Source organism: Echinops telfairi, unplaced genomic scaffold (assembly GCF_000313985.2).
Source record: "Echinops telfairi isolate 266 unplaced genomic scaffold, ASM31398v2 ScPeMD7_7423;HRSCAF=8461, whole genome shotgun sequence".
Classification (NCBI taxonomy): Eukaryota; Metazoa; Chordata; class Mammalia; order Afrosoricida; family Tenrecidae; genus Echinops; species Echinops telfairi.
This window is the reverse complement of record NW_022111323.1, coordinates 1,026,419-1,051,516: the sequence shown is the minus strand read 5'-3', so window position 1 is coordinate 1,051,516 and position 25,098 is coordinate 1,026,419. Positions and strand designations below refer to the sequence as shown.

At 39.9% G+C, this 25,098-nt stretch overlaps 1 protein-coding gene and 1 pseudogene across 5 annotated transcripts in view; one reads left to right on the top strand and one right to left on the bottom strand.

Moving 5' to 3' along the window:
• Positions 1-25,098, top strand: part of HEPH (hephaestin) — a 150,717-nt gene that overhangs the window by 93,681 nt on the left and 31,938 nt on the right. For 3 of the 5 annotated variants that reach the window (XM_004715438.1, XM_013007924.2, XM_030887708.2), the window contains one exon: positions 22,845-22,951. The exons of the other annotated variants lie outside the window; for them this stretch is intronic. In XM_004715438.1, the coding sequence (XP_004715495.1) occupies positions 22,845-22,951 (107 nt within the window). The remainder of the gene's footprint in view (positions 1-22,844; positions 22,952-25,098) is intronic. 5 annotated transcript variants of the gene reach the window in all.
• Positions 19,481-21,047, bottom strand: LOC105979758 (annotated as a pseudogene).

The following is a 25,098-nucleotide window of genomic DNA, read 5'->3' as shown; positions in this document are numbered from 1 at the left end:
TTGTTTTCTGCTTGTGCAAATCCAATTTTCTCATTTCTTATTTAGATAAATGCCTATTCAGACCTGTGACTATTTTTAATTGTTTTTTTTTTTTTGCCTTTTATTGTTGATTTGTAGGAGTTTAGGAGACCTAGTGGCATAGCGTGTTACTGTTTGGCTGCTAATCACATGACCCACAGTTCAAACCCAGCAGTCATTCTGTGGGAGAAAGACAAGGCTTTCTCCTCCTGTAAAGATTTACATTCTCTGAAATCCACAAGACTAGTTCCTATGTCCTATAAGGTCATTATGAATCAGAATTGACTCAATCGCAGTCAGTTTTTGTAGAAGTTCTTTAGGATCTCTGGTGGTGTACTGATAACATGTTGAGCTGCTAACCACAAGGTCTCCAGTTCAAAACCACCAGCTGATCTGCTAGACAAAAATGAGATTTTCTGCTCCCATAAAGACTTACAGTATTGGAAACTCACACAGGAAGTTCTACCTGTAGATCCTATAGAGTCACTATGTGTCAGAATGGATTTGATAGCTGTGAGTTCAGAGGTTTGGAGTTCTTTACATAGGCTATCTCTTCATTTTGTTGATAAAGTCAATTTTTTGCACACAAAGAATGTTTCGTGTTGATTATATATAATTTATCCTTTTTATCTTGTTACTCATCATTTTGGTTTCATATTTTAAAATCCACTTTCCAAAAGACGGTCTTAAAATGTTCCTCCTGTTTTCTTCTCAGAATTTTATGATTTTAGTACATGTCACTGATATATTTTGAGTTATTTTTCATATGATTTTAGGTACATGTGCAACTTCATTGTTTTGCACATGGAGATCCAGTAATTTCAATACCATTTGTTCATAGATTCTTATTTTCTATGTAGTAGGCACAGCATATAGACTGACTAAATATATGAGATTATTTCAGGAGTTTCAATTATATTCCAGGGATATATTTGTCTATTCTTGTGCCAGTACCACACTCTTAATTACTTTATTGTTATAGTATGTTTTGAAATCAGATGGTATGATTGTTTTACTTCTTTTTTTCCACAAAATAATCTTCAATATGTTATTTGCAATTCCTTATGAATTTGAGTCATTCCCATTGCTACAAAAGATACTGATGAAATGTTGAAATGGAAATCATTGAATCTGTAGACAGCTTTGTATAATATTGACATTCTAATATTGACATCATCTTCTAACCTAAAAACATGGGATATCTTTCCATTTACGTATGCCTTCACTAGTTTCTTTTAGGAATGTTACATTATTTTCCATCATACAAGTCTTTCACCCCTATAGATAAGTTTATTCCTAGGTATTTTATTATTTTATATTCTAGTATGATTTCCACTTTAATTTCTAATTTTAAGTATTTTCTTGTATCTTCCCTGTTTTCTTTTTCATTGTCAGTCTACCTAAACGTTTGTAGATTTCATTGAACTTTTCAGAGAATCAACTTTTCTTTTAGTGATCACGTTTTTCATTTATCCATATAACTTATCTTCATTCTAATTTCTGTTATTCTGGTGAATTTGGAATTAGTTTTCTCTTAGTTTTTTCTATTTTCTCGAGGTTTAAAGTCAGCCGACTGATTCAAGATATTCTTTTTTCCCATTGTGTTTTATTTCAATTTTTGTATTTATTAGGATATAATCTATACATCGTATCACTTCATAGTTCAATCACATCCAGAAAAATTGTACAATTGCTACCACAATTAGTTTCCAAACATTCTTTTTCTACATGGACTCCTTGACATCATCTCACCTTCACCCCACCAGCATCACTGAGCTTCCCTTCCCCCAGTAATCCTTAGTCTACTTGCTGTCCCTATAGGTCCATCAGTCTTGGGTTTCATATATTGAAAAATGGGGTGGGGAGATATAATATAACTTCAAGAGGGTGACCCCAAAATGACATAGCACCTCTGAAATGTATCCTAATATGAACCAATAGAACAATAGAAATCAATTATACAGAAAATTTTGGAAAGCAGATCAGGTCCAACATGCATCCTAGGGGGGATATGCTGACAAAATTTTAACTATTCAAGTTAAGATTTATAACTTTGTATGTACCAGGGGACCAATGGAGAGCTCTGCGGGGCCAGCCCCAATCCCAACTATGTGGACACCTACGACGTCCCCAGAAGAATGCACTTCAAAGAACAGCACTGAAGCTACAGCTTGGAGAGAGGGGCACGTCTGATTAGAACACACAGGAGAAATGAAGAGGGATGGAGAGGGAGGGGAACACATCCTGGTCCACCAAGCCCCGAGAACAATATTCCTGCTCAGAGCAGACAAAGCACAGAGAGGACTATAGGGCTGGCCCCCACCACGAGACGTGACATCTCTCACTGTACCTAGTGCTCTGGGGAACAACACTGGAGACACAATGCGGGAATTGTGCCCAATCTTACCCCATCACACTGGGGTGAAACACTAAGGGCATGCAACAGAGCAGCAAAGGGAGAAAGGTGATGAAATCCCAAAGAAATACCAAAAATAGACTTTGGAGATAGAATGTGGCACCCCACCAGACTCGACTGGAAAACACTCATAAAGGCCAACAAACAGACGAACTATTTATAGTCTTTTCCGTTTTTGTCAATGGATTTCTCATTGCTGTTATTTTGGTTTTGATGTTGTTATTGTTTTGTTGGATTTGACTTTCTTTCTTGTTTTGTTTGGCTTTGCCTGGTTTTTGTGCCTATTGATGTCTCTGCGTGTCTATCTAGATAAGATAGGCGCGATAAACAATTCAGAGATGAAAAGAATGGGACCAATGGTTCCAGGGGAATACGGGAGAAGGGGAAGTGGGAGAAAGGAAGTGGGGAGAAGGACCAACCCAGGGACAAGTAAACAACAAGTGAGCTAAAATCAATGGAGAGAAAGGCATAGTATGCTTAATCAAGGGCAATGTAGCAGCGAGGAATTACTAAACCCAAATGAAGGCCGAACATGATGGTGGAACAAGAGGAAAGTAAAAGGAAATAGAGGAAAGAACCAGGAGGCAAAAGACATTTTTTAGAGGTTTAAATACAGGCATGTACATATGTAAATATATTTTTATATAAAGAGAAGGGAATAGATCTATGTACTTATATCTATATGTTAAGAATCAAGATTGCAGATGGACACTGGGCTTCGACTCAAGTATTGCCTCAATACAAGAACTCTTTGTTCTAATAAACCAGCATTCTGTGATGCTCATCATCCAGACAGGATCGCTGGAGACAAAATGGGTGCATAAGGAAATGTGGTGAAGAAATCTGATGCTGCCTGGCTATCAAAAGATATAGTGTCTGGGGTCTAGAAGAAGCGCACCAGCCTGTGTAATCATAAGGTTTCGATAGAATCAGGTATCAGGCATCTAAAACCCAGAAGAAAATCTTACCTAATGTGAATGGAGTCAGGGGGGTGGCGCGTGGAGAGGAGACCCAAAGCCCATCTGCAGACAATTAGACATCCCCTCACAGAAGGGTCACAAGGAAGAGATGAGCCAGTCAGAGTGCAGTTTAGCACCAATGAAACACACAACTTTCCTTTAGTTCTTCCATGCTTCCATCCTCCTACTATCATGAACTCAATTCTACCTTACAAATTGGATTAGGCCAGAGCATGCACACTGCTACAGATAAGAGCCCGCAACACAGGGAATCCAGTATAGATAAACCTCTCAGGGCCAACAATGAGAATAGAGATACCAGTAGGATTAGGGGAAGGTGGGGGGAGAAGGGAGGAATTGATCACAAGGATCAACCAAGAACCCCATTCCAGGGGGAAAAATAACGGAAAAGTGGGTGAAGGGCGACAGAGGATGATGTAAGATATGAAAATAATAATCTATAACTTATCAAGGGTTCATGAGGAAGGGCAGTGGGGAAGGGAGGGGAGAAATGAGGAACTGATATCAAGGGCTCAAGTAGAAAGAAAATGCTTTAAAAATGATGATGGCAGCATATGTGCAAATGTGCTTGACACAATGGATGAATGTATGGATTGTGATAAGAGATGTAATAGCCCCCAATAAAAGTACCTAATAAAAAAGATTTATGCCTTTGATGTTATATATTCAACTCTCTAATGAACTCTGTTTAGTAATCATTTCCCTCCTACCCCTCAATTGTTAATAGAAGGAATTCATCCGAGGCTTATTTCCTATTTGCTTCTACAAATAAATCTTGGGCTCCCGCTGTCATTCATAGCTTTCTGCAAACCAGATTCTCACACATTAGGCTTGGATACTAATCCCTCCATCGACTGATGATTATATGATTCAGGATATGTGGGTAACTGATGATGGTACGATTCTTCCATGCGGACTTAGTGAACATCTCACTTAGATGGCTCCTTGTTTGGAGATAAGTCTTTAAGATCCCAAACACTATCTTATCTAATGGTCGGGCACCATCAAATTTCTTCGCATTTTGCAATCGCACCCATTTTCTCTGTGTTCCCTTCCTGAGGGTAAATATTGAGCAGGGGCATGATGTAAGAACTTATTGTTCTTAAATTGGAGCTAAGATTTATTTTAAGCCCAAAATACATTCCTGGATCTATGACTTTTTGTTGTTGTTGTAGTTCTTTTCATTTAATATTACTTGAGAGCTAATACAAATGTCATGTCGTTCCATTGTTCAATCACATCAAGCGGAATTGTACACTTGCTCCCAAAATAGGTTTCCAAACAGACTTTTTCTTCCTGTACTCCTTGACATCGTCTCCCTTTTACCCCTTCCCTGAATCCCATGCCCTCCATAACTTTGTTCTACTTACTAGACATAAAGGTTCATCAATCCTGGGTTTCATTTACCGAAAAACCTGTACCATAACTTCAAGAGGGTAACATCCAAAATTCTAGCACCTCTATGGTACCCCTAATATGAGAAAACAAAAACCAAATAAAGCAGAGTGATTGAGACAGGTTTGCTGGAATAATACTTATCTTTTTTTTTCTTTAAATCATCATATTGGGGACTCTTCCAGCTCGTATCACAATCCATACATTCACCCATTGTGTCAAGCACATTTGTACATATGTTGCCATCATCAATTTCAAAACATTTTTATTCTACTTAAGCCCTTGACATTAGCTCGTTTTTGTCCTCCCCCATTATCCCTCCCTCATGAACCCTTGATAATTTATCATTTTTTTCATGTCTAACACCGACTGCTGTCTCCCTTCACTTACTTTTCTGCTGTCCAGCCCCCTGGGAAGGGGTTATATATAGATCATTGTGATTGGTTCCCTCTTTCTCCCTCCATGTTCCCCTTCCTCCCTTCCTAGTATCACTACTTTCATTATTGCTTCTGAGGAGTTTATCTGTCCTGGATTCCCTGTGTTGCGAGCTCTTATCTGTACCAGTGTACATGCTCTGGTCTAGCCAGATTTGTAAGGTAGAATTGGGGTCATCATCAAGGTTGGGGGAGGAATCATGGAAGAACTAGAAGAAAATTGTGTGTTTCATCTGTTCTATCCTGGACCCTGACTGGCTCTTCTCTTCCTTATGACCGTTCTGTAAGAGGATGTCCAATTGTCTACAGATGCACTTTGGGTCTCCGCTCCACACACACACTCATTCTCATTGATATGATTTTTTGTTCTGAGTCTTTGATGCCTGATACCTGATCCCATACATATCTCACACACAGGCTGGTGTGCTTCATCCATGTGGGCTTTGCTGTTTCTCAGCTAGTTGGCTGCTTGTTTATCTTCAAGCATTTAAGATTTGAGATGCTGTATCTTTTGATAGCCTGGCACCATCAGCTTTGGCCTACATTTGGGTTTCAGTAATTCTTTTCGACTACATTGCCCTTGATCAAGCCCCACCAGGCATCCTATGCCCTCTTATACATCAATTTTAAATCACTTTTGTTCCATTGTCCCTGGGTTTGTTAGCGCACCCCCCCTTCCTTTTCCTGCCTCTCCCTCACCTATGTCTCCCCAGAACCGTTGGTCCCATAGTTTTCTCCTCTGGATTTTTATCCTGCCTGTGTTATCTAGAGAGACATGCAGAGATAATAGTAAGCATAAAAACAATACACAGCAAAACAAAGCAACAAAAGAAAACAACCACAACAATAAAAAAAGCCTATAAATAATTCCAGGTCTGTTTCTTGACCTTGAGAAGTGTTTTATGGTTGAATCTGATGGGGTGCCACACCTTGGCCCCAAGCATATTTTTTGTATTCCCCAGGGACTTCATTGTTTTGTTCCCCCTGTTGCTCTGTTGCACAGTGTTTCACCCAGAATGGACACAATTACCACACTGTGTCTCCAATGTTGTTCCCTGTAGCTCTATGGTTCAGTGAGGGACATCATGTCTCGTGGTGGGGCCAGCCCTATGGTCCTCTCTGTGCATTGGCTACTCTGAGCAGGAATATTGCCCTCAGGGCTTGGTGGGCAAGGATGTGTTCCACTCTCTCTCCTTCCCTCTTCATTTGATCCTGTGTGCTCTGATCACAATCTCTGCAGCTATAGCTTCAGTGCTGTCCTCTGAAGTGCATTCTTCTCAGGGGATGGGGTGGGGGGAGAGTGTCCACGTAGTTGGGTTTGAGGGTAGTGCCGCAGACCTCTCTATTGTTTCCCTGCTTCATGCTGGTATGTTGTATTCACATCTTGGCATACTTGAAGTCTGGTCCCTCTCTCCCTCTCCTGTGGGAATATAAACAATACCCTCCCCTTGGGTGGGTGAGTGCCCTGTTCCCCTGCTACCTGTGTCTTTTCTTTCTTTCTTTCCCCCTTCTTTTTCACTGGCTGCCATTTGTATCCCTGGATTTGTTCTGGCCCTGCCATAGTACCTGGACCTCACCACAGGACTGTATGTTTATAATAGCTTTTCCCCTATGCCCCTTTTGCATTTTTAAGCTTACCTCAGTGGACTCATGTTGTACTCATCCTTTGTTGCTTGGCTCACTTCGATTAGCAAAATTTCCTCCAATTCGACCCATGTGGCAATGCGCTTCATGCATTCATCACTGCTTTTTAGGGATGCATAGTACTCCATTGATTATATGTGTCAAAGTTTTTTAATCCATTCATGTGTTGATGGAAATTTGGGTTGTTTTCTACTCTTTGCAATTGTGAACTGCGCCGATATGAACATTGGAGTACACATGTCTGGCTGTGGTTTATTTCCTGCCTTTTCTAGGTATATGCTGAATAGAGGGATTGCTGGATAGGATGGTAGCTCGATTGCCATCTGTTTTAAATAGCACCAAATCTATTTCCATAATGGCTGTACATACCTAGAGGTCCACCAGCAGACAACCTCCAAGACCTTTACTTTCTGATTTTTTTTAATTGGGCTATCTTTGAGGGTGTTAGGTGTTATAATTCACAATTCTCTTATTGGCTAATGATCAGGGAAATTTTCTCATATGTTTATGGACCATTCAGATTTCTGGCCTTGTGAAACTTCTGTTCAGGCCCTTTGCCCACCTCCTCATTGGGCAATTAGTTCTTTTCTTCTTGTAAGTTACTGTGTTGTAGTGTAGATTTTAGTAATAAGACCTTTGTCTGATGTGTCATTGTGAAAGATATTTGCCCAGTCTGTGGGATCTCTTATTACTCTCTTGGAAAATTGTTTCGATGTACACAGGTGTTTTATCTTCCACTTACCAATTTGTTCTTTCTCCGTGTTTTTGTGTCCTTCCCTATTTCTAGTAGCCAATGTATTTCCTGAGCCAAATTTCTCAGGCTTGTCCCAATTACCTCATTGATGACTCTCATAGTTTGGGGTTTTATCTCAAGGTCTATGATCCACCTTAAGTTTATTCTTGTGCATGGCGCATGTAAGGGTCTTGCTTCATTTTTCTGCAGGTAGATATCCTTTTTTTTTTTCCAGCACCACTTGTTGAAGAGGGAATCCTCTTTTTTTGGAGCCCTCATCAAAGTTAAGTTGTGTCTATGCTGATGATTTTATTTTTGGGTTTCAGCTCATTTCCATTGTTTTGAGTATCTGTCATTATACCAATGCCACACTTTAAGCAAACCCTACAAATTGTCCTCCTTCTTGAGTTCTCTGCTAATTCTGGCCTTCTTCTCTCTCCATATTAAGGTGGTAGTCAGTTTTTCTAATTCTTTAAAGGTAGATGATGGTATTTTTATCGGGATAGCATTAAACTTACAGAGTGCCTTGGACAGAACTGACATTTTTACTATATTTAGTCTTCCAAATCACATACAGGGGTTATCGTTCCATTTGTTGACATCGCTCTTGGTTTCTTGTAATAGTGTTTTGTAGTTTTCCTCGTACAAATCTTTTGGTTCTTTTAGTCAGGTATATCCATAGATATTTCAATTTGTGATTGGCTATTGTGAAGTGTACTACCTTTCTGATCTTCTCTTTCATGGCCTTTTCCAATGTGTATAGCATTCAGATAGACTTCTGTTTGCTGATCTTGTATCCTGCTACTCTGTCATATTCCGCTATTGCTTCCAGCACTCCCCTTGTGGAGCTTCTGGGATTTTCCATATATAAAATAATATAATCTGCGTATAATGATAGTTTCGCCTCTTTCTTCCTTTTTGATGTCTTTTTACCTTATGTTGTTAGCTAGGACCTCCAGTAAAATGTTAAATAAGAGTGGGGACAAGGGGCATCTTTGTCTGGTCCCCTTTCTCAGTAGGATTGTTTTGTCTTTTCTCCATTGACTACGACGTTGGTGGTTGGTTTCTCATATATAGTTTGTATTATATTGAGTAAATTTCCTTCCATTCCTATCTTCTTCACTGGCTTAAACAGGAATTGGTGTTGGATGTTGTCAAATGTTTTCCATAGCTATCAATATTATCATGTGGTTCTTATAATCTTTCATGTCCATCTGTTGAATAATACTAATGGTCTTTCCTATGTTGAATCATCCCTGCTCCCTGGTATGAATTCCACTTGGTCATGGTAAATTATTTGTTTTATATACTTTCATAGTCTATTGTCTAGTATTTTGTTATGGATTTTTTTTGCATGTATGTTCATTGCAAATATTGATCTCTAGTTCTTGATTTTCGTGGGATCCTTGTCCACTTTAGGTATCAGTTATACTAGCTGCATGGAAAGAATTCAGAAGTTTGCTGTCTTTTTCTTTGTTCTGGTAGAGTTTGTATAGGATTGGTGTCAGTTCTTCCATGAATGCTTGGTACAATACTCTTGTAAAGCCATCTGGCCCAGGGAATTTTTTTTGTTGGTATCCCTTGAAAACCTTGTCTATTTCTTCTATTGCTATGGGTCTGTTGAGATTCTTGACATCCATCTGGGATAGTCTAGGGAGAGATTGTTTTCCCAATTACTTGTCCATGTCTTCCAAGTTGTTGAATTCATTGGAGTACAGGCCTTCATGGCACTATGTAATAATCCTTTTGATTTCATTAGTAGTAGTATTCCATGTTTTATCCCTCATCCTTGATATTGAAATTTCTTCCTTCCTTTCTTTCGTTAAGTTTGTCATTGTTCTGTCAATTCTGTTAATCCTTTCAAAGTACCAACTTTTAGTTGCATTAATTTTTTCCATAGTTTTCTTGTTTTCCCTTTCATGAATCTCAGCCCTGATTTTTATTATTTTTTTGCTATTAGTAAGATTGTCCTTTTGAATCTGCTGTAATTGCTGTAAGTTTTGTGTTAGTATGTCAAGCATAAGTTTCTCTTCCTTATTCATGTGCACATGTATTGCTGTCAAATTTCTCAGGAAAGGAAGCAAACATCCTTTGCTGTGTCTCAAAGGTTTTGGTATGTCATATTCTCATTCTCCTAATTTCATGTCTGATCTGGGCCAGTTCCCACTCCTTTTCAATAGAAAGTTCTTCATCCTCCATTCTCTCCTCTTCTTCATGGTGTCTGCTGATAAGTCTGAGCATATTCTTATTTGGGTACCTTTATATGTGACAGCTTCTTTTTACATGGCTGCTATTGTGATTTTCTCCACATTCTCAAAGTTGCTTAGTTTAACTATCACATAGCTTGGTGACTTCCTTGGATTCAGCTTAGCTGCTGTTCTTTCAGTCACCTGAATTGTTGCCTGAGTTTTCATTCATTAAGCTGTGTAAGTTTTCCTCTAAAATTCCCTGGCTATTTTTGTCATTAACTTCTTTGTTGTGTCTTTTCTGGTAGTCCAATTATTCTAATGACCCTATTCATAGCATCAGATATGGCTCTCGGGTTTTCCTCAGCTTCTCTGATTATTTTAACTGTCTTTCCCATTTATTGAAGTATGTCTGGTTTTCTTCCAGGTTACTGGTGCGATTCTCTGCCTCCTCAAGTCTGTTGGCGAATGAGTATTCTACTATTTGGAGGGCAAGTTGGATGGTCCTCTCAGGGGACGCTGGTTGGGTGGTTGTGGGCTTCAAAGATGGTATTACACTGGATTATCTCAAAGGACACCCTGGTGGTGTGGCCCACAGAGGCTTGGAACACCTCAGATGGCACATAGGGATCTCCTCTGCAATTGGAGTGCTACAGAGATTGGATGGATGTGACTGCTTTGGTGTAGAACACAATGGATTGTGGACGGAATTGCCCTAGTCGGCAAAATCACCACAGAGGTTCCAGCAGCAGCGTGGAGCACTATAGAGGACTGGAAAAGCTGTGTTAGGCTGTTTGAAGCACAGTGGCAGGTGGAAGGAAGTTCCTTCAGCCACACGTAGGGCCGCAGAGGACAGGCATGAGATCCCCAAGTCACATGGACCACCGTGGAAGGTGGGAAGAAGTTCTCCCAGCCAAGTGGAGCACCACAAAGGGTGGCTGTGAGTTCCCTCAGCCACTTAGAGGACCTTGGAGGGTAGGCAGGAGTTCCCCTAGCTGTTTGAAGGGGAAATTCTCCAGCCATTTGGAGTGTGTAGAAGGCAGATGGGATCTTCCGAGCCATGTGTAAGGTCACAGTGTGAAGTTAGGAGCTCCTCCAGGTGGGTGTAGGGCAGGGGGAGTTGCCCATAGGTGGAAGGGAGTGGCCTGGAGGCCTGCAGTATCATGTGAAAGGAAAGAGATGGGGGGAAAAACACAGAGAGAGAAAAAAACTGAGCCCGCTGAGACTGTGGCAGGAAAGAGAGAATAGAGAGGGGGTAAAAAGTAAACAAATTGCTGAGCCCAAATCATCTGACCATGGGGTAGGAAGATATTATTTGTCCTCCTCCCAACAGTTCACCAAATTTGGTACAGCTGTCTTCTCAGACACCATGTATTTTCCAACTTAAGTCCTCAAGTGATAGGTGTGTCTGAGGTAGAGTCCAATTCACCCTGTGGAGTTCCATCATAGGATCTCACTGATGCAACCTCTATAGTAAGCTGTGCACCTTGAAAATCAAGGATTCAGTGTCCCCTTGCACCTTGATACCTGACCTGTGTCCCCAGGATGTACTCAGAATCCCGGGTGAACATTGCCCATGTGGTACATACCACCAAAAGCCCTCCCCCATAGCTACAATATTCTCTCTAATCATTATCTTCACAGAATTCCATAATTTTCATAGGATTGAATTTCCTTTTCATTCATCTCTAAGTATTTTCTAGTCCACTTTGTTAAATCATCTTTGTCCTATTAGTTGTGTAATAATGTTTTGTTTTTTTCCCCACATTTCCACACTTCGAATTTTTGTGGAATTTCCAATTTTACTATTATAATTGGTTTCTAGTTTGTTTTCATGTGTTAGAAAAGGACTTTTGTATATATACATCTATATGTGTGTGTGTTTATATTCTGAGGCTTGCTTTGTGATCTAACATGTGGTATTTCCTGAGGAATAATCCAGGTGTGTTAAGAGAAGAATATGATTTGGGGTCGAGGATTCCATGTATGTATGTTAGGTTTAGTTGTTCAAGTTCTTATTTCTTTATTGATGGTCTGCCTAAATGTTCTTTCCATTATAGAAATTGGCATACTGATGTCTCCAAGTGTTAATGTGAATCTCTCTACTTCTCCCTTTAGTTCTATCAATGTTATCTTGGGCTATTGTTGTTAGATGCTCCCATAGCTAGAGATAAAGCTAGCTAGAGATAAAGATATATAGATAAGATAGATATATAGGAAGACTGTATGTAGGAGACCTGTGAGTTAAATATCAGGCTGCTAACCACAGGTTAGCAGTTCAAACCCAGCAGCTGTTCTGATGGAGAGAGATGAGACTGTCTGATAGATTCTTTGTTTGTCTGTTTGTATTTGTTTGTTATGGGTCTTCTGATGCCTGTTACACAATCTGAACAACATCTCATGATCGCACAGGCTGGTGTGCTTATTCCACGTGGGCTTGTTGCTTCTCTGCTCGTTGGCCACTTGTTTAACCCCAAGCCTTTAACACCTCAGATGCTATATCTTTTGAAAGCTGGGCACCATCCACTTTCTTCACCACATTTGCTTTTGCACCCATTAAGAGTTCTTCCATTCAAGGAGGGTATGAGCAGAAGCCTGAACTCTGTCCAATACCTCAGTGCACATATGCACATAGGCCAATAGCTCTATTTTTATGAATTAGTGTATTTACGTATGTACACATGTATGCTTATATCTCTATCCATAGCTTTGCTTCCTGAATCGTTCCTCTGTTTCCTTTTACCTTCCTCCTGCCCCACCATTATGCTCACCCTACTTCCGCCTCTTTGTAATTACTCTCAGCTAGAATGCTGTTGCTCCAACGCACCCAGGATGTCTAGCTTACTTCCATGCCTATCTTATATATGTAGGCAAACCGACAATAACATAGACCAAACAAAAGATTAAAAGAAACAAAATGGAAAAAAAAAAACCATACACAATTCCACGTCTGTCCACTGACCTTTATGACTCTCTCCCTACTGGTTCTGGAGCAATTTTGGGAGCTGCCCCTCCTAGCCTAAAGTCTATTTGGGGCATTCTTTAGAGGCTTTGTGGCTTGACATTGCTCCAGTTGCTGATCTGATATGTTCCCTTCTTGGGGATTCAGACCAGAGTAACTCCCTGCTGTGTGTCCCCAGTATTGTCCTCTGTTGCGGTATGTTTCAGTTAGGTGACATTCCTTGAGCTATTGTCGGCTCCACAGTCTTCTCTGTAGCTCCATGCAGGGATGTCATCCTCTGATCTTAGTGTGTTGATATGGGGTCTAGGCCGTCCCTTTCTCTTTTGCTTTCTTGGTTTGCTTCTGTGTGGGCGTGGTATGCTGGCCACTCTCCCCAACCTGTAGTTTTAGTGTTGTTCTCTGATCCACATACTTCTTGGGACAGGGTCAGTATGGCTCTATTTGGGGCTGGCCCTATAGCCTAATCTTTTCATGCATTTATCCATGTATGTTGCCATCAAGATTTGGTGGGGTTTGTATGCACATTCCCAGTTCTGTGGAGATATAAGCAATACTACACACACCCCACCCGCCCAGCTGCATGGGTTAGTGTCCTGCTCTCCCCATGCCATCTTCTCCCTCCCCTCTCCATTTTCATCATTCCCTTTCCCCCCTTTCCCCTTCTTTGTGTTATAATATCATGCACCTCTTTGTATTTGGTCTGGCCTCTACCTGATTGTCTGTACCTCAACCTGTATAAGTGACTTTTTTTCTATACCTACTATGCTGATTATAATTACCTCATGTTGTACTTGTCCTTTTGTGATTGGCTGACTTCCCTTAGCATAGTTTCCTCCAAATCTTCACATGGAATGACGTGCTTCATGTGATCATCGGTGCTTTTTAGTGAGGCATAGTACTCCATTGTGTGTATGTGCCAGTTTACTAATCCACTCATCTATGAATGGAAATTAAGTTGTTTCCAATGTTGGAGGGAATGTGGCATGATAGGAACTCTCCTCCATTATTGGTGGTCATGAAGATATCACCAGATTGCTTTCCACAGAGGCTGTACTTTCTATATGTGTACCTTTCCTTGTTGCACTTAACCTATGTATTCACTGAGTCAAGGTTCTTAGGTCTGTCCCAATTTCTTCATTGATGGTCCTGATAGCTTGGGGTTTTACTTCCAGGTCTGTGATCCAGCTTGAATTTGTGCTTGTGCATGGGGTGAAGTAAACATCCTGTTTCTTTTTTCTACAGGTGGATATCCATTATTTCTAGAACCACTTGTCAAAGAGGGTATTTGCCTCTCACTTGATGCTTTTTGGGCCCTTGTCGAAGATCAGTTGTCTATATGCTGATGGTTTTATTTCTGGATTTTCTATTCTTTTCCATTGGTCTGAGTATCTCTCATTATACCAGTACCATGCTGTGTTTACCACTGTGGCTGTGTAGTAGGTGTTAAAGTCAGGTAAAGTGTACAGAATCATGTGGTCTGAAAAAACTCCTCTTCTCCTAGTTGGATATCTTTAATGTCCTTCTGTTGTCTTATGTTGTTAGCTAGGACTTCCAGTACAATGTTGAACAGAAGAGAGGACAGGGGACGCCTAGTTTGGTCCCCCTTTCAGTGAGAGTGTTTTTGTCTTTTCTCCATTGACTATGATGTAAGCTGTTGATTTTTTGTAGATAGCTTGAATTATCCTATCTTATTGAGTGTCTTAAATAGGAATGGGTTTTGGAAGTTGTCAAATGCTTTTTCTGCATCTATGGATATTATCATGTGACTAATACTTTTTCTTATCAATGTGGTGTATAATATTGATGGATATTTGGTGGTTAAACCATCCCTGCATCCTGGGATTAATCCCACCTGATCATGATGGATGATATGTTTTATGTACTTTTGTGTTCTATTGGATAATATTTTTGTTAAGGATTTTTGCATCTATGTTTATTAAAGATATCGTTCTGTAGTTCTCTATTCCTGGTGGACCCTTGCCCTGTTTGGGTATCAAAATTATACTGGCTTCATAGAATGAGTTTGGTACTTTGCCATCATATTCTATGCTCTGGAATAATTTGCGGAGGATCGGTGTCAGCTCTTCCCTGAATGTTTGGTATGATGTTCATGTGAAGCAGTCTGGCCCAGGAGCTTTTTTTATTGGTAGTTTCTTGATAGCTATATCTATTTATTCTTTGCTATTAGTCTGATGAGGTTCTTGACCTCTACCGGGGATTATCCTACCGGGAATAATCGGGAAGGATAGTTTTTCAAGTATATGTCCATGTCTTCCACGTTGTTGAATTCATTAGAATACAGACTCTTGTCTTCCCTCTCATTTAACTCTGCTCTGATTTTTATTTGTTTTTCTTTTGCTATTGGAGGGGTTGTTCAGTTGTCTCTGTTCTATTTGCTCTCCAGATTCATGGTGTGGTGATCCAAGAAGGACGTCTGCATAATCTCTATATGCTTGAATTTACTCAGGCTCGATTTGTGCCACAGCATGTGGTCTATTTTCTAAAATGAGCCATATGAACTTAAAAGGAATGAGTTTCTTATTTGCATTTGGATGGAGAGCTCTATAAATATCTATAAGGTCCAGTTGCCTAATTGTAGTGTTTACCTCTGTAGCCTCCTTGCTGGGCTTCTTTTCCACTGATCTATCTTTCTCTGATAGCGGTGTATTAAAGTCATCTACTATGGTTATTAAATTTGTGATTTCTTTTTCATCTTTTGAATAGTTTGTTCAATGAGTTCTGCGGGTCTCCCATTAGGCATGCATATATTTATTATGCTCACTGGTTCTTGGTTTACTAATCCTTTGAGCACTATATAGTGCCCCTCCTTCTCTCTTGTTATGGTTTGCACCTTGAGGTCAATTTTGTTAGAGATTAGGATTGCATCCCCTGCTTTTTTTTTCAGTTGCTGTTTGCCTGGTATATTTTCTGCCAGCTTTTTATTCTTAGTCTATTTTTGTTTGCTAGCTTAAAATGTGTCTCTTGCAGGCAACAGATGCATGGGTTATGTTTTCTGAGTCTGCTAGCCTTTGTCTTTTAATGGATGAATTCAGGCCATTGATGTTCAGAGTTATTATCACAATCTGTGGATTCATTGCTGTTATCTTGTATCTTTTGTGTTGGGTGTTTTCCTATCTCCCTTCATATCAATATACTGTGTTTGTAGGTGGGGCTTCCTTCTTGCTTTCTTTTCCCTCTGAGACCATGTTATCTTAGAAATTGTTATCAGGCTTCTGGGTGAAGTTGGGCTATATGGTGGTCTCATGCTTGTGCTTGGAGGATGTTGGTCTTCTGACCATAGTGAGTCAGCAAGGATTTTCCTCAGTATTAGGTGTCTTATGGTATATTCTTAGAGTTTTTCCTTTTCCTGGAAAACTCTTATCTCACGATCTATCTTAATAGATACTTCGGCAGGGTAGAGGATTCTCAAGCAGGTATTTTATTTTTTCAAGTTTCAGAATATGTTACTCCATGCTCCCTTCCTCTTCATGATTTATGCTTATATATCTAAGCATATTTTTACATGAGTACCATTGTTTGTGACTGCTTTTTTTTCTTGCTGCTCTTAAGATTTTAGTTTTCCTCAAAGTTGGATAATTTAACTATTATATGCCTTGATGCATTCTTCCTGGGGTTTAGTCTAATTTGTGTCCTCTCTGCTTCCTCTATGAGTGTCTGATTCTCATTCATTAAGGTGGGAAAGTTTGCTTCCAGAAATTCCCTCATTAATTTAGCTGTTGACTTCTTCATTGTGTCTTGTTCTGGCTGACCAATTATTCAAATATTGTTCATATTCATAGCATCTGTCATTGATCTTAGGCTTTCTTCCACCTCTTTGATTGTCTTGTTTGACTGTCCTGTTTGTTCAAATCTGCTTGATTGTCCTCGAGATCACTGGTACGATTATCTGCCTCTGTTAGTCTGTTAGTCAGATCTGTGATTTTGTGTTTTGCTTCTGTTACCTCATCCATTAGCTCTTGTATTTCCCTCTGGTGTGTGAACTTTATCCCCTCTATTGTGGACTATATCCCATCTATCGGGACTTCATCACCTCTATCACTGTGTCCTTATTCTGATTTGCTTCTGTCATCTCCTATATTACTCCAAGCAGCCTTCTGGAGATTTCTTTTTGTGGCAGATCCATGTTTGATTCTTCTATGAGCGTTGTTAGTTCTGCTGTTGTATTTTGTCATTCTTGTTTTCTTGTTGAGGGTGATGCACGATGTTGCTGTTTCTGTGTCATTTTGGAAGAATTAGGTGCCATGTTCCTAGGAGAGTAAGGTACCTGAGCTCTTACTCTGTGTGATTGGTAAGGGTGTTTTCATGGGTTGCCTGTGGCCTTCTATGGTGGTCGGTCGAACTGCTATGTAAGCAGGGTGCCATGGAGACTCAGTGTCCAACAGCAGTGGGGGGCATCATAGACTGGGCTAATGCTGGTGACTGTAGGTATGACACTTGACTGTGTTTGGGCAGGCCTGAAGCCAGGCCATGGGTCTGGCTGGGTTGTCAGTCGACAATTTCCAGCCTTTCAAAGAGTGATACTGCCTGTTGGTCTTTGCTGTTTGTTATGTTAAAGACCCTAGGCTGAGCTCTGGAGTTTCACTTTCACTACCTTGTTATGTTAATGGACACTAATGGACAGAATTCTGCAGGCCTATATCTTGGAATTGAAAGCCTTTTTTACAAAGAAAAAAAATTTCCCCCTATTTACAATGGACTTATGAGGTGCCCTGGTATCAGGACTCTGCTTTACTGTCCCCAGGGAAGGGGACCCAGCTTAGCAGGGAGAGTTTGGGACCGACTGGGTCTAAATTAGCCCCTGACTGCCACCCTGTGTCCTGTTCCTCTATCTGATTGTGCTCTGTGGAACTGCAGCTCTTTGATTGCTGAAAATTATTGTCTAATTATATATCATTATCCATGCTGGCAGGTAAGGAGCTGGGGAGAGGTGGGAAGGGGATGGCAGATGTAGTCACTCCATTCCTTGCTGAGGAGGGGAGTTGCAAAATATTAGGTTGCAGGCGCAGGGTAGCTAGCAGCTTGGGGGCCTCGGGTGTGGGGTCTTGTGGCTAGCTCTCAGAGGCTCTCTATGAACCTGAGATTATGGCCACTTTTAGACAGCAGTCAGTGGAAATTACTGCTAGCTTTAGGACTAGTACACAGGAAGGGGTGGCAGACTCTGTCCTTCTGGACATGGCACGGGCTTAGCAGACAGACACAGTGACCTTAGCGCATTTCTGTGTGTTCTTGAATTGCTTAATGTGTGAAAGTCAAAAGGGGAGGTCAGATCCCAACCCTAGTACACTGAGCCTATTTTTAGCACCCAGCCTCCAAGTATTATCCTTCTTACCTCTTAATTTTCTGGTCTAGCAGCAGGAGCTCCACGTGTGTAATTCTACCTGGACACCCTCTTGACTCATCTCCTATCTCATAGATTCTTGAATTGAAAGTTTTATAATTATAATATCCTTCTTTAAATCCGTGACAAATTTTAATATAGTCTATTCTGTCTGATATTAATATAGTCGTGTTAATTTTTGTTTAATTGCCATTTTCTTCTTTTTTTGACTTTTAAATCATTTTATTAGGGTCTCATACAACTCTTATCACAATCCATGCATACATCCATTGTGTAAAGCACATTTGTACATTCATTGCCCTCATAATTCTCAAAACATTTGCTCTCCACTTAAGCCCCTGGCATCAGCTCTTCATTTTTCCCCTCCCTCCCCACTCCCCCCTTCCTCATAAACCATTGATAATTTATAAATTATTATTTTGTCATATTTTGCCCTGTCCGACGTCTTCCTTCACTCACTTTTCTGTTGTCCATCCCCAAGAGTTGATTGCTATTTTCATAAAATATTTTACTCCCTTTAATTTCCAGCATACTTGTCTTTGCTTCAGAATTGTATTTCTAGTACTAGCAAATCAAGTTAGTGGGAAATTTTGGGGGGGAGGGTAAATACTTTTCCAGGTTTTATTGCAAACAAAAACTGGTTCATCATACACAAAAATAGTTGTGTGGTGGGGAAGGGAGGATTGTATATATTATATCCATGTTAATTACAGTACTTTAAAAATGGTGGATAACAATCCAAATAAGCCTCTAAGTTTAAATTTTCTAATGTTATAACCCAATGTGCAGACTATTTTTTAAAATATATATAACACATACAATGATCAGGAATAAACAACAACAACAACAAAATAACCCCATAAATAATGCCCATCTTACAGGTGACATTTTAAACAATGAAAACACCCACCTCTTCAACCGACAGATAGGCATTGGTTCATTAAAATCCCTTTCTGGAAAAAGAAATGTTAATAACAGCAATGCTTTCTGTAAGCATCTGAGTACAAGTCATCACAAGACCGTTTCCATAAATTTTTGTTCTTAAGTATTTATGTCTTACAAAAACGAAATGAAACAAAGCTTCCAAATATGGAAGAAAGAATGTCCCACGTTGTAGTGTCTTATAAGTGTCACATTGCTGCTTAGAACACAACCCACCTGTGAAAACGCACACCGCTCAACGTTGCCTCTCACACAGCAGATCCCAAGAGGAAAAATAAGGAACCAGAGCATGCTGTGATAGGAAAAGCTTTGGACCTAACATGATCTCATCAAAAAGGCACAGTTCATAGTCATCAGTGTCACAGCCCAGGCAGCCCTTCAGAAGAGCCTTCCTCTGAAGTACTTCCAGGGCTACCTGGCCAGGGGGCTCACCCTACTGCTTGTCTCAGAGAAAGAGCCATATTGGAATGAAGAGGGAGAGAGGGTGTAAACCTCTGTTCTCTGGAAGGAAGGTGTACTCTTCGAAAAAGCTTCCAGCAAAGTGTGTAGTGACAATCTCCCAGCTTCCAAAGATGTGGAAATTCTCCTTAAAGATGGTCTGTCAGCTGGGATCTCTACCAGGAAGCAAACTGAAACATTTAGTAACACAGAGAATCTTTCAGAAGTGACTGAGGGCTGCTCAGATGAAAAAGTCCATGCCGGTAGTGGTGCATCTGAGAAGCCCAGGAACACCTTGGCTGCCTCCTTAACACTGGCCGTAATGAGGAGACTTTTGGAGGACCTGCCAATGGAGTTGGGGACTGGCTCTTCACTGAACTGGGTTAAAAGGAGGTGAAATCTTCTTATTAATGAGATCATCCCAGTTAATTAGAGCAAAGAAAACTTGATTATTAATCTCCTTGAAGTCATGCTTTTTGCCCAGCCTCTTGGTCTTATCCTTCTGCAGAAAGCCTTCCAGGAGGTGTATCACAGAATTTGTGATATTTGCCTTCAACTGGAGGGGCTTGTTCAGAATGTTGTCATACATCTCAGCAGTGTTGCCGCTGTTAAAAGGAGGCAAGCCATACAGCATCTCGTGTAAAATAGCCCCCCAGCACCACCAGTCCATGTTCCTGTTGTAAGGTTATGCTTATGAAGCTAAGTGCTTATGAAGCACTTCCAGAGCCAGATATTCAGAGTTGCCACAGCAGGTGGATATCGCCCCGTTATGTTCAATGTTCTCCTTGCAGAGCCCAAAGCCAGTCAAGACAATGTAAGTCCAGCAGAATATTCTCTGGTTTTAAGTCTTTATAAACAATATTCAGAGAGTGCAGGTAGCCCAAGGCACTGGCTATCTCAGCAGCATAGAAATGAGCCCGTGGTTCCAGGAAACAGCACTCCCTCTGGAGATGGTAGAACAGCTCCCCACCATTGATGTAGTCCAGGACAAAATACAGCTTGTCATCGGTCTGGAAAGAGAAGCACGAGGAACGGGTGCTTAATGTTCTTCAGTAGAACATTCTGCTCTGACATAATGTACTACTCCTTCTTCTTTTTCAGGATTGCTTTCTTCTGCAAAACTCTGATGACATAGAATGCTTCTTCTGCCTGTGTCTCACTAGCAGAATATTGCCAAAATTTTCTTTCCCAGTGACTTTGAAAAGTGGAAGTCTGATTGTTTTGCATGAGGATAGGACGATGGGCCAAAGTTGATTTGCTGAGACGGACTGGGCAGAGGTGAAGGGTTGGCATTTATAAGCACTGGCTCCCGAGGTTGGGAAAATTTCAAATTAGACTGCACTTCAGGGCGTTTGCGAGCATAGTAGTTGGCACTCTTCTGAGCAAAGTTGTTTAGACCCATCCTCCTCTGTTTCATGAAAGCCAGTCTGCTAGGCAGGAAGGACTCACGCCTTTTTTGTGCCTCGGCCCAATTTTTGTGGTGGGGCCAGAGCAAAGACTCGAGTTAGGCTCGGGCCAGCTACCTCAGCATCTTCCCCATGGTCACTGGCTCTGGGCGTCCGGGAAAGCAGAGAGAACACTGACCGTTAGGTGGCAACTTTTATGCATTTTTCCAAGCTGTGCATTTAATTGGCGAGTTTAATTCACTTATAACTAAAGCAATTATTCAAATGAAGGACTTTCTCCTGCCTTGTTGTGTGTGTTATACTGTCATATGTTTTATTTCTCCAATACTACCTACTTTTGTGTTTAGTTTTCTTCTTGTAGTATGCCATATTGATTCCTATTTTTTAAAAGATATTTTCTTTGTGCTTAACGTGAGAATTGCATTTAATATCTTACATTTATAGCAGCCTGGTTGAAATTTATAGAAACCTAATTTCAGCAGCTCTGTTTTATACTACTTCTTCCTCCCTTTATGTTGTTGAAACACTTTCCATAATTGTACATGGTGTGCCCAATAAAATTTTTTCTATATTTTAGTTTTCTTTTAAATCATTTCAGACATAATAAATAAGGACAAATATACAATACAAAGGACCTTTATGTTTTTTCTGAAATTATATTTACTAAAAATTTTAGCTCTTGTGGAATTGTTTTAATTTTCTTCAACTTCAATGTGAACTTATATGAATCACTGACAGCATTGTACTTCAGGATAGATTTTGAAATGTCTTTTTTATGATGAATATGATGCCATTCCTCCTAAATCTATAGTTTTCAGCATAGCATGATTACCAGATTTGAAATGGCCAATACAGTCCCCAAAGTTATTATTGCATAATTTTGATTGAAAAATGATCACTGAGGGTGTGGTCAGTTCTAGGCTTCAAAATTATCTAAGGGCCATAGTCTTGGGGATTTCTGTAGTCTCTATCAGACCAATGTCTAATATTTTTTATGATTTTTAATTTCGTTCTACATTTTTTTTCTTCCACTTCTTTAGGACCTTCTGGATCCAGGACCCTAGAAGGGGGAGTCAGTTGTGGTAGCCTGGAACCATCTAGTTTGTTTAATCGCAGTCATTCATGAAGGCTGAGATTCACATGATCCTTTGGACTATTCATTTCAATGCACCATTGATTTTATTCACTCCTTTTTGCTTGTTTGTTTGTTTTCTACAGCCAGCAAGAGAAAAATAGTTGCATCTTATAAAGCCACTCACAGTATTTAATAACCCAGTAACTACTCACAAAACAACAGTGTATAACAACTGTGTGTTTTAAAATATATTGTGCCAATTGACCTAGATGTTACCTAAGATTTTGATCCTAAGCTCCCAAACCTCAGTGATTCCCTCGGGGTACTTAATTACATCTAAAAATTTGTTTTAATTATGTCCCCTCTACTTTACTCTCCCCCTTTATTCTTTGCCCCCTTTACTCTATCCATGATTATGTTTGCATTGCACAAAATATGAATCACAATACATAGATTATAACTGATATGAGAAAAGTGACTAAAAGATTCTATGAAGATAGTATGGAAAGAAACAGGGTCCTAAGGGTTCTGGGTAAAGCAGTCACCTTTAGAAGGAAGCAGGAAAAAAATCTAAAAGAGGTATGGCATTAAAAGCAGAGAAAAGAGTAGCAGGGCTGCCTTCCTAGAGAACTGGAGCTCGACCTCTAAGAGTAGAGGACACAAAAGAGGCTAAAGATGTCTCCAGAAGAAGAATAGAAAAGGCACACAAATAAAATAAAAGGAAACTGGTCTAGGAATAATGTGTAACAGGACTAAAAGTGCTTGGATACACCTACTACTACCTCTTAAAGACACCTGGGGATTGGAAACATTTTCTGGTTCCATCCAAGTAAAGGTCCTTTCTTATATTTCCTAGGTGAGGTGATCACTTACCAGTGGAACATACCAGAGAGATCTGGCCCTGGACCCAATGACTCTGCATGTGTCTCCTGGATTTATTATTCTGCAGTAAATCCCATAAAGGTAAAAACAAAATATGATGCCTGTAGGTACATGTCAGAGATAGGAAAATTTCCTGACAAGAAGTTACTAAACAGGTATAATTAAACCTATCCTCGAGAGACTGAGTGCAGGGTTTGGGGGGAAATCATCATATTTATTTAAATAGTCAAAAGAAGGGTTCAGGAAGTGACTCTAGATATTTCTGTACTGAGGATTCTCTTCCTTGTTGCTATTGCTTGGATCCCCTAAGGCAATATAATCTCATATATAAAAAGCCTTAGATTGACTGTTAGGAGGTTAAGGTTATAGTCTCTAATTGTTTCTATCTTGCATTTCTAATGACTTCAGACAAGTCAACCAGCATGTTTCCTTATCTGAAATGGGTTATCTACCTAGCCATTCATTCAGCAATAACTTATTAAATACTATAGTTTAAGCATTTTTCTTGGTGCTTTGAAGAATTCAAATGTAAGATGTAATTCCCACCTTCAAAGAATTTGGTCTAGTTAAAAGAGATAGATAAATATAACAAAATGTTAGTAATTCTATAAAGCTATAATAAAAGTGCTATGGTGCACGAATACTTTGCTCTAATAACCTAGCATTCTGTGATGATCACCTTTCTATCACAATCGCTGAAGAAAAATAATAAGCAAATGTGGTGAATAAAGCTGATGGTTCCCAGTTATTAAAAGATATAGCATTTGGTGTCTTAAAGGCTTGACGTTAAACCAAGTGGTCATCTAGCAGGGAAGCAAAAAAGCCCACATTGAAGAAGCACACCAGCCTGTGTGATCATGAGGTGTCAACGGTATCAGGTATCAGGCATCAGAAGAACCCAAAACAAACAATTATATCAATGAGAATGAGGGGGGTTGGAGTGAAGACCAAAACCCATCTGTAGACAGTTAGATATCACCTCACAGAAGGGTCACAAGGAAGTTACAAGCCAGCCAGTGTGCAGTATAGCACCGATGAAACACACAACATTCCTCTAGTTCTTTAATGCTTCCTTCCTCCGCCCCTCCACTTTCACGAACTCAGATATATCTTACAAATCTAGTTAGACCGGAGCATGTACACTGGTACAGATGAGAGCTCTCGACACACTGAATCTAGGACAGATAAACCCCTCAGGAACAGTAATGGGAGTAGTGATACGATGAAGGTAAAGGGAAGGTGGGGGGAAAGGGAGGAGAAAGGGGGAACCAATCGTAATGATCGACATATACCCCACCAGGGGGACAAACAACAGAAACGTGGGTGAAGGAAGACAGCGGATGGTGTAACATATGAAAATAATAATAATTTATAATTTATCAGGATTCATGATGGTGTAAGGGTTGGGGAGGGAGGTTAAAATAAAGAGTTGATACCAAGGGTTCAAATAGAAAGAAAATATTTTGAAAATGATGATGGCAACGTATGTACAAATGTGCTTGATATAATTGATGCATGGTACAATTGATGTTGTTATGAGCTGTAAGAGCCCCCAATAAAATTATTTATATATATAATAATAGATATCTATATATAATATATATATAATAGATATCTGGGATTTGTACAAAGATTTAAAAATAAATATAATGGAAACAAAATTGTTATGGAAGTCAATGGGAGAGCCATTATTTCTGGTCAGTGGAAAGGATTAGAGTAGGAAAGTTGGAGGAGGCATCAAAATGCAAGGTACATGTACTCTGAGTCTTGAAAGCTGAATCTAAATGTGACAGGCAGATAAGGGCTATGATGGACAGGAAAGAATTACAGCCAGAGGAAACAGGGTAGAAAAAGGCTGTGGAAATACTTGGTGTGTTTAGACAGCAATGAATACCTACCTAAATCATAGGTGAGATTACAGCTTATATCTGTCCCAAGATAGTTGTGAAAATGAATTCACATTATATACTATAGCTTCTAGGAGTCCCTGAGTGGTGCAAATGGTTAACACATTAATTAAATATTTTGAGATTCGAGTCCACCTAGATACTCCTCAGAAGAAAGGTCTGGCAATTGGATCTTAAAAATCAGCCATTGCACCTCATCAGACTTGATCAGGAAACGTACATAAGGGTCAGCAGACAGACCTGGAACTACCCATTCTTTTTCTTGTTTTGTTTTGCTTTTGATTTCCTTTTGCCCTATATCTATATATATATATATATATA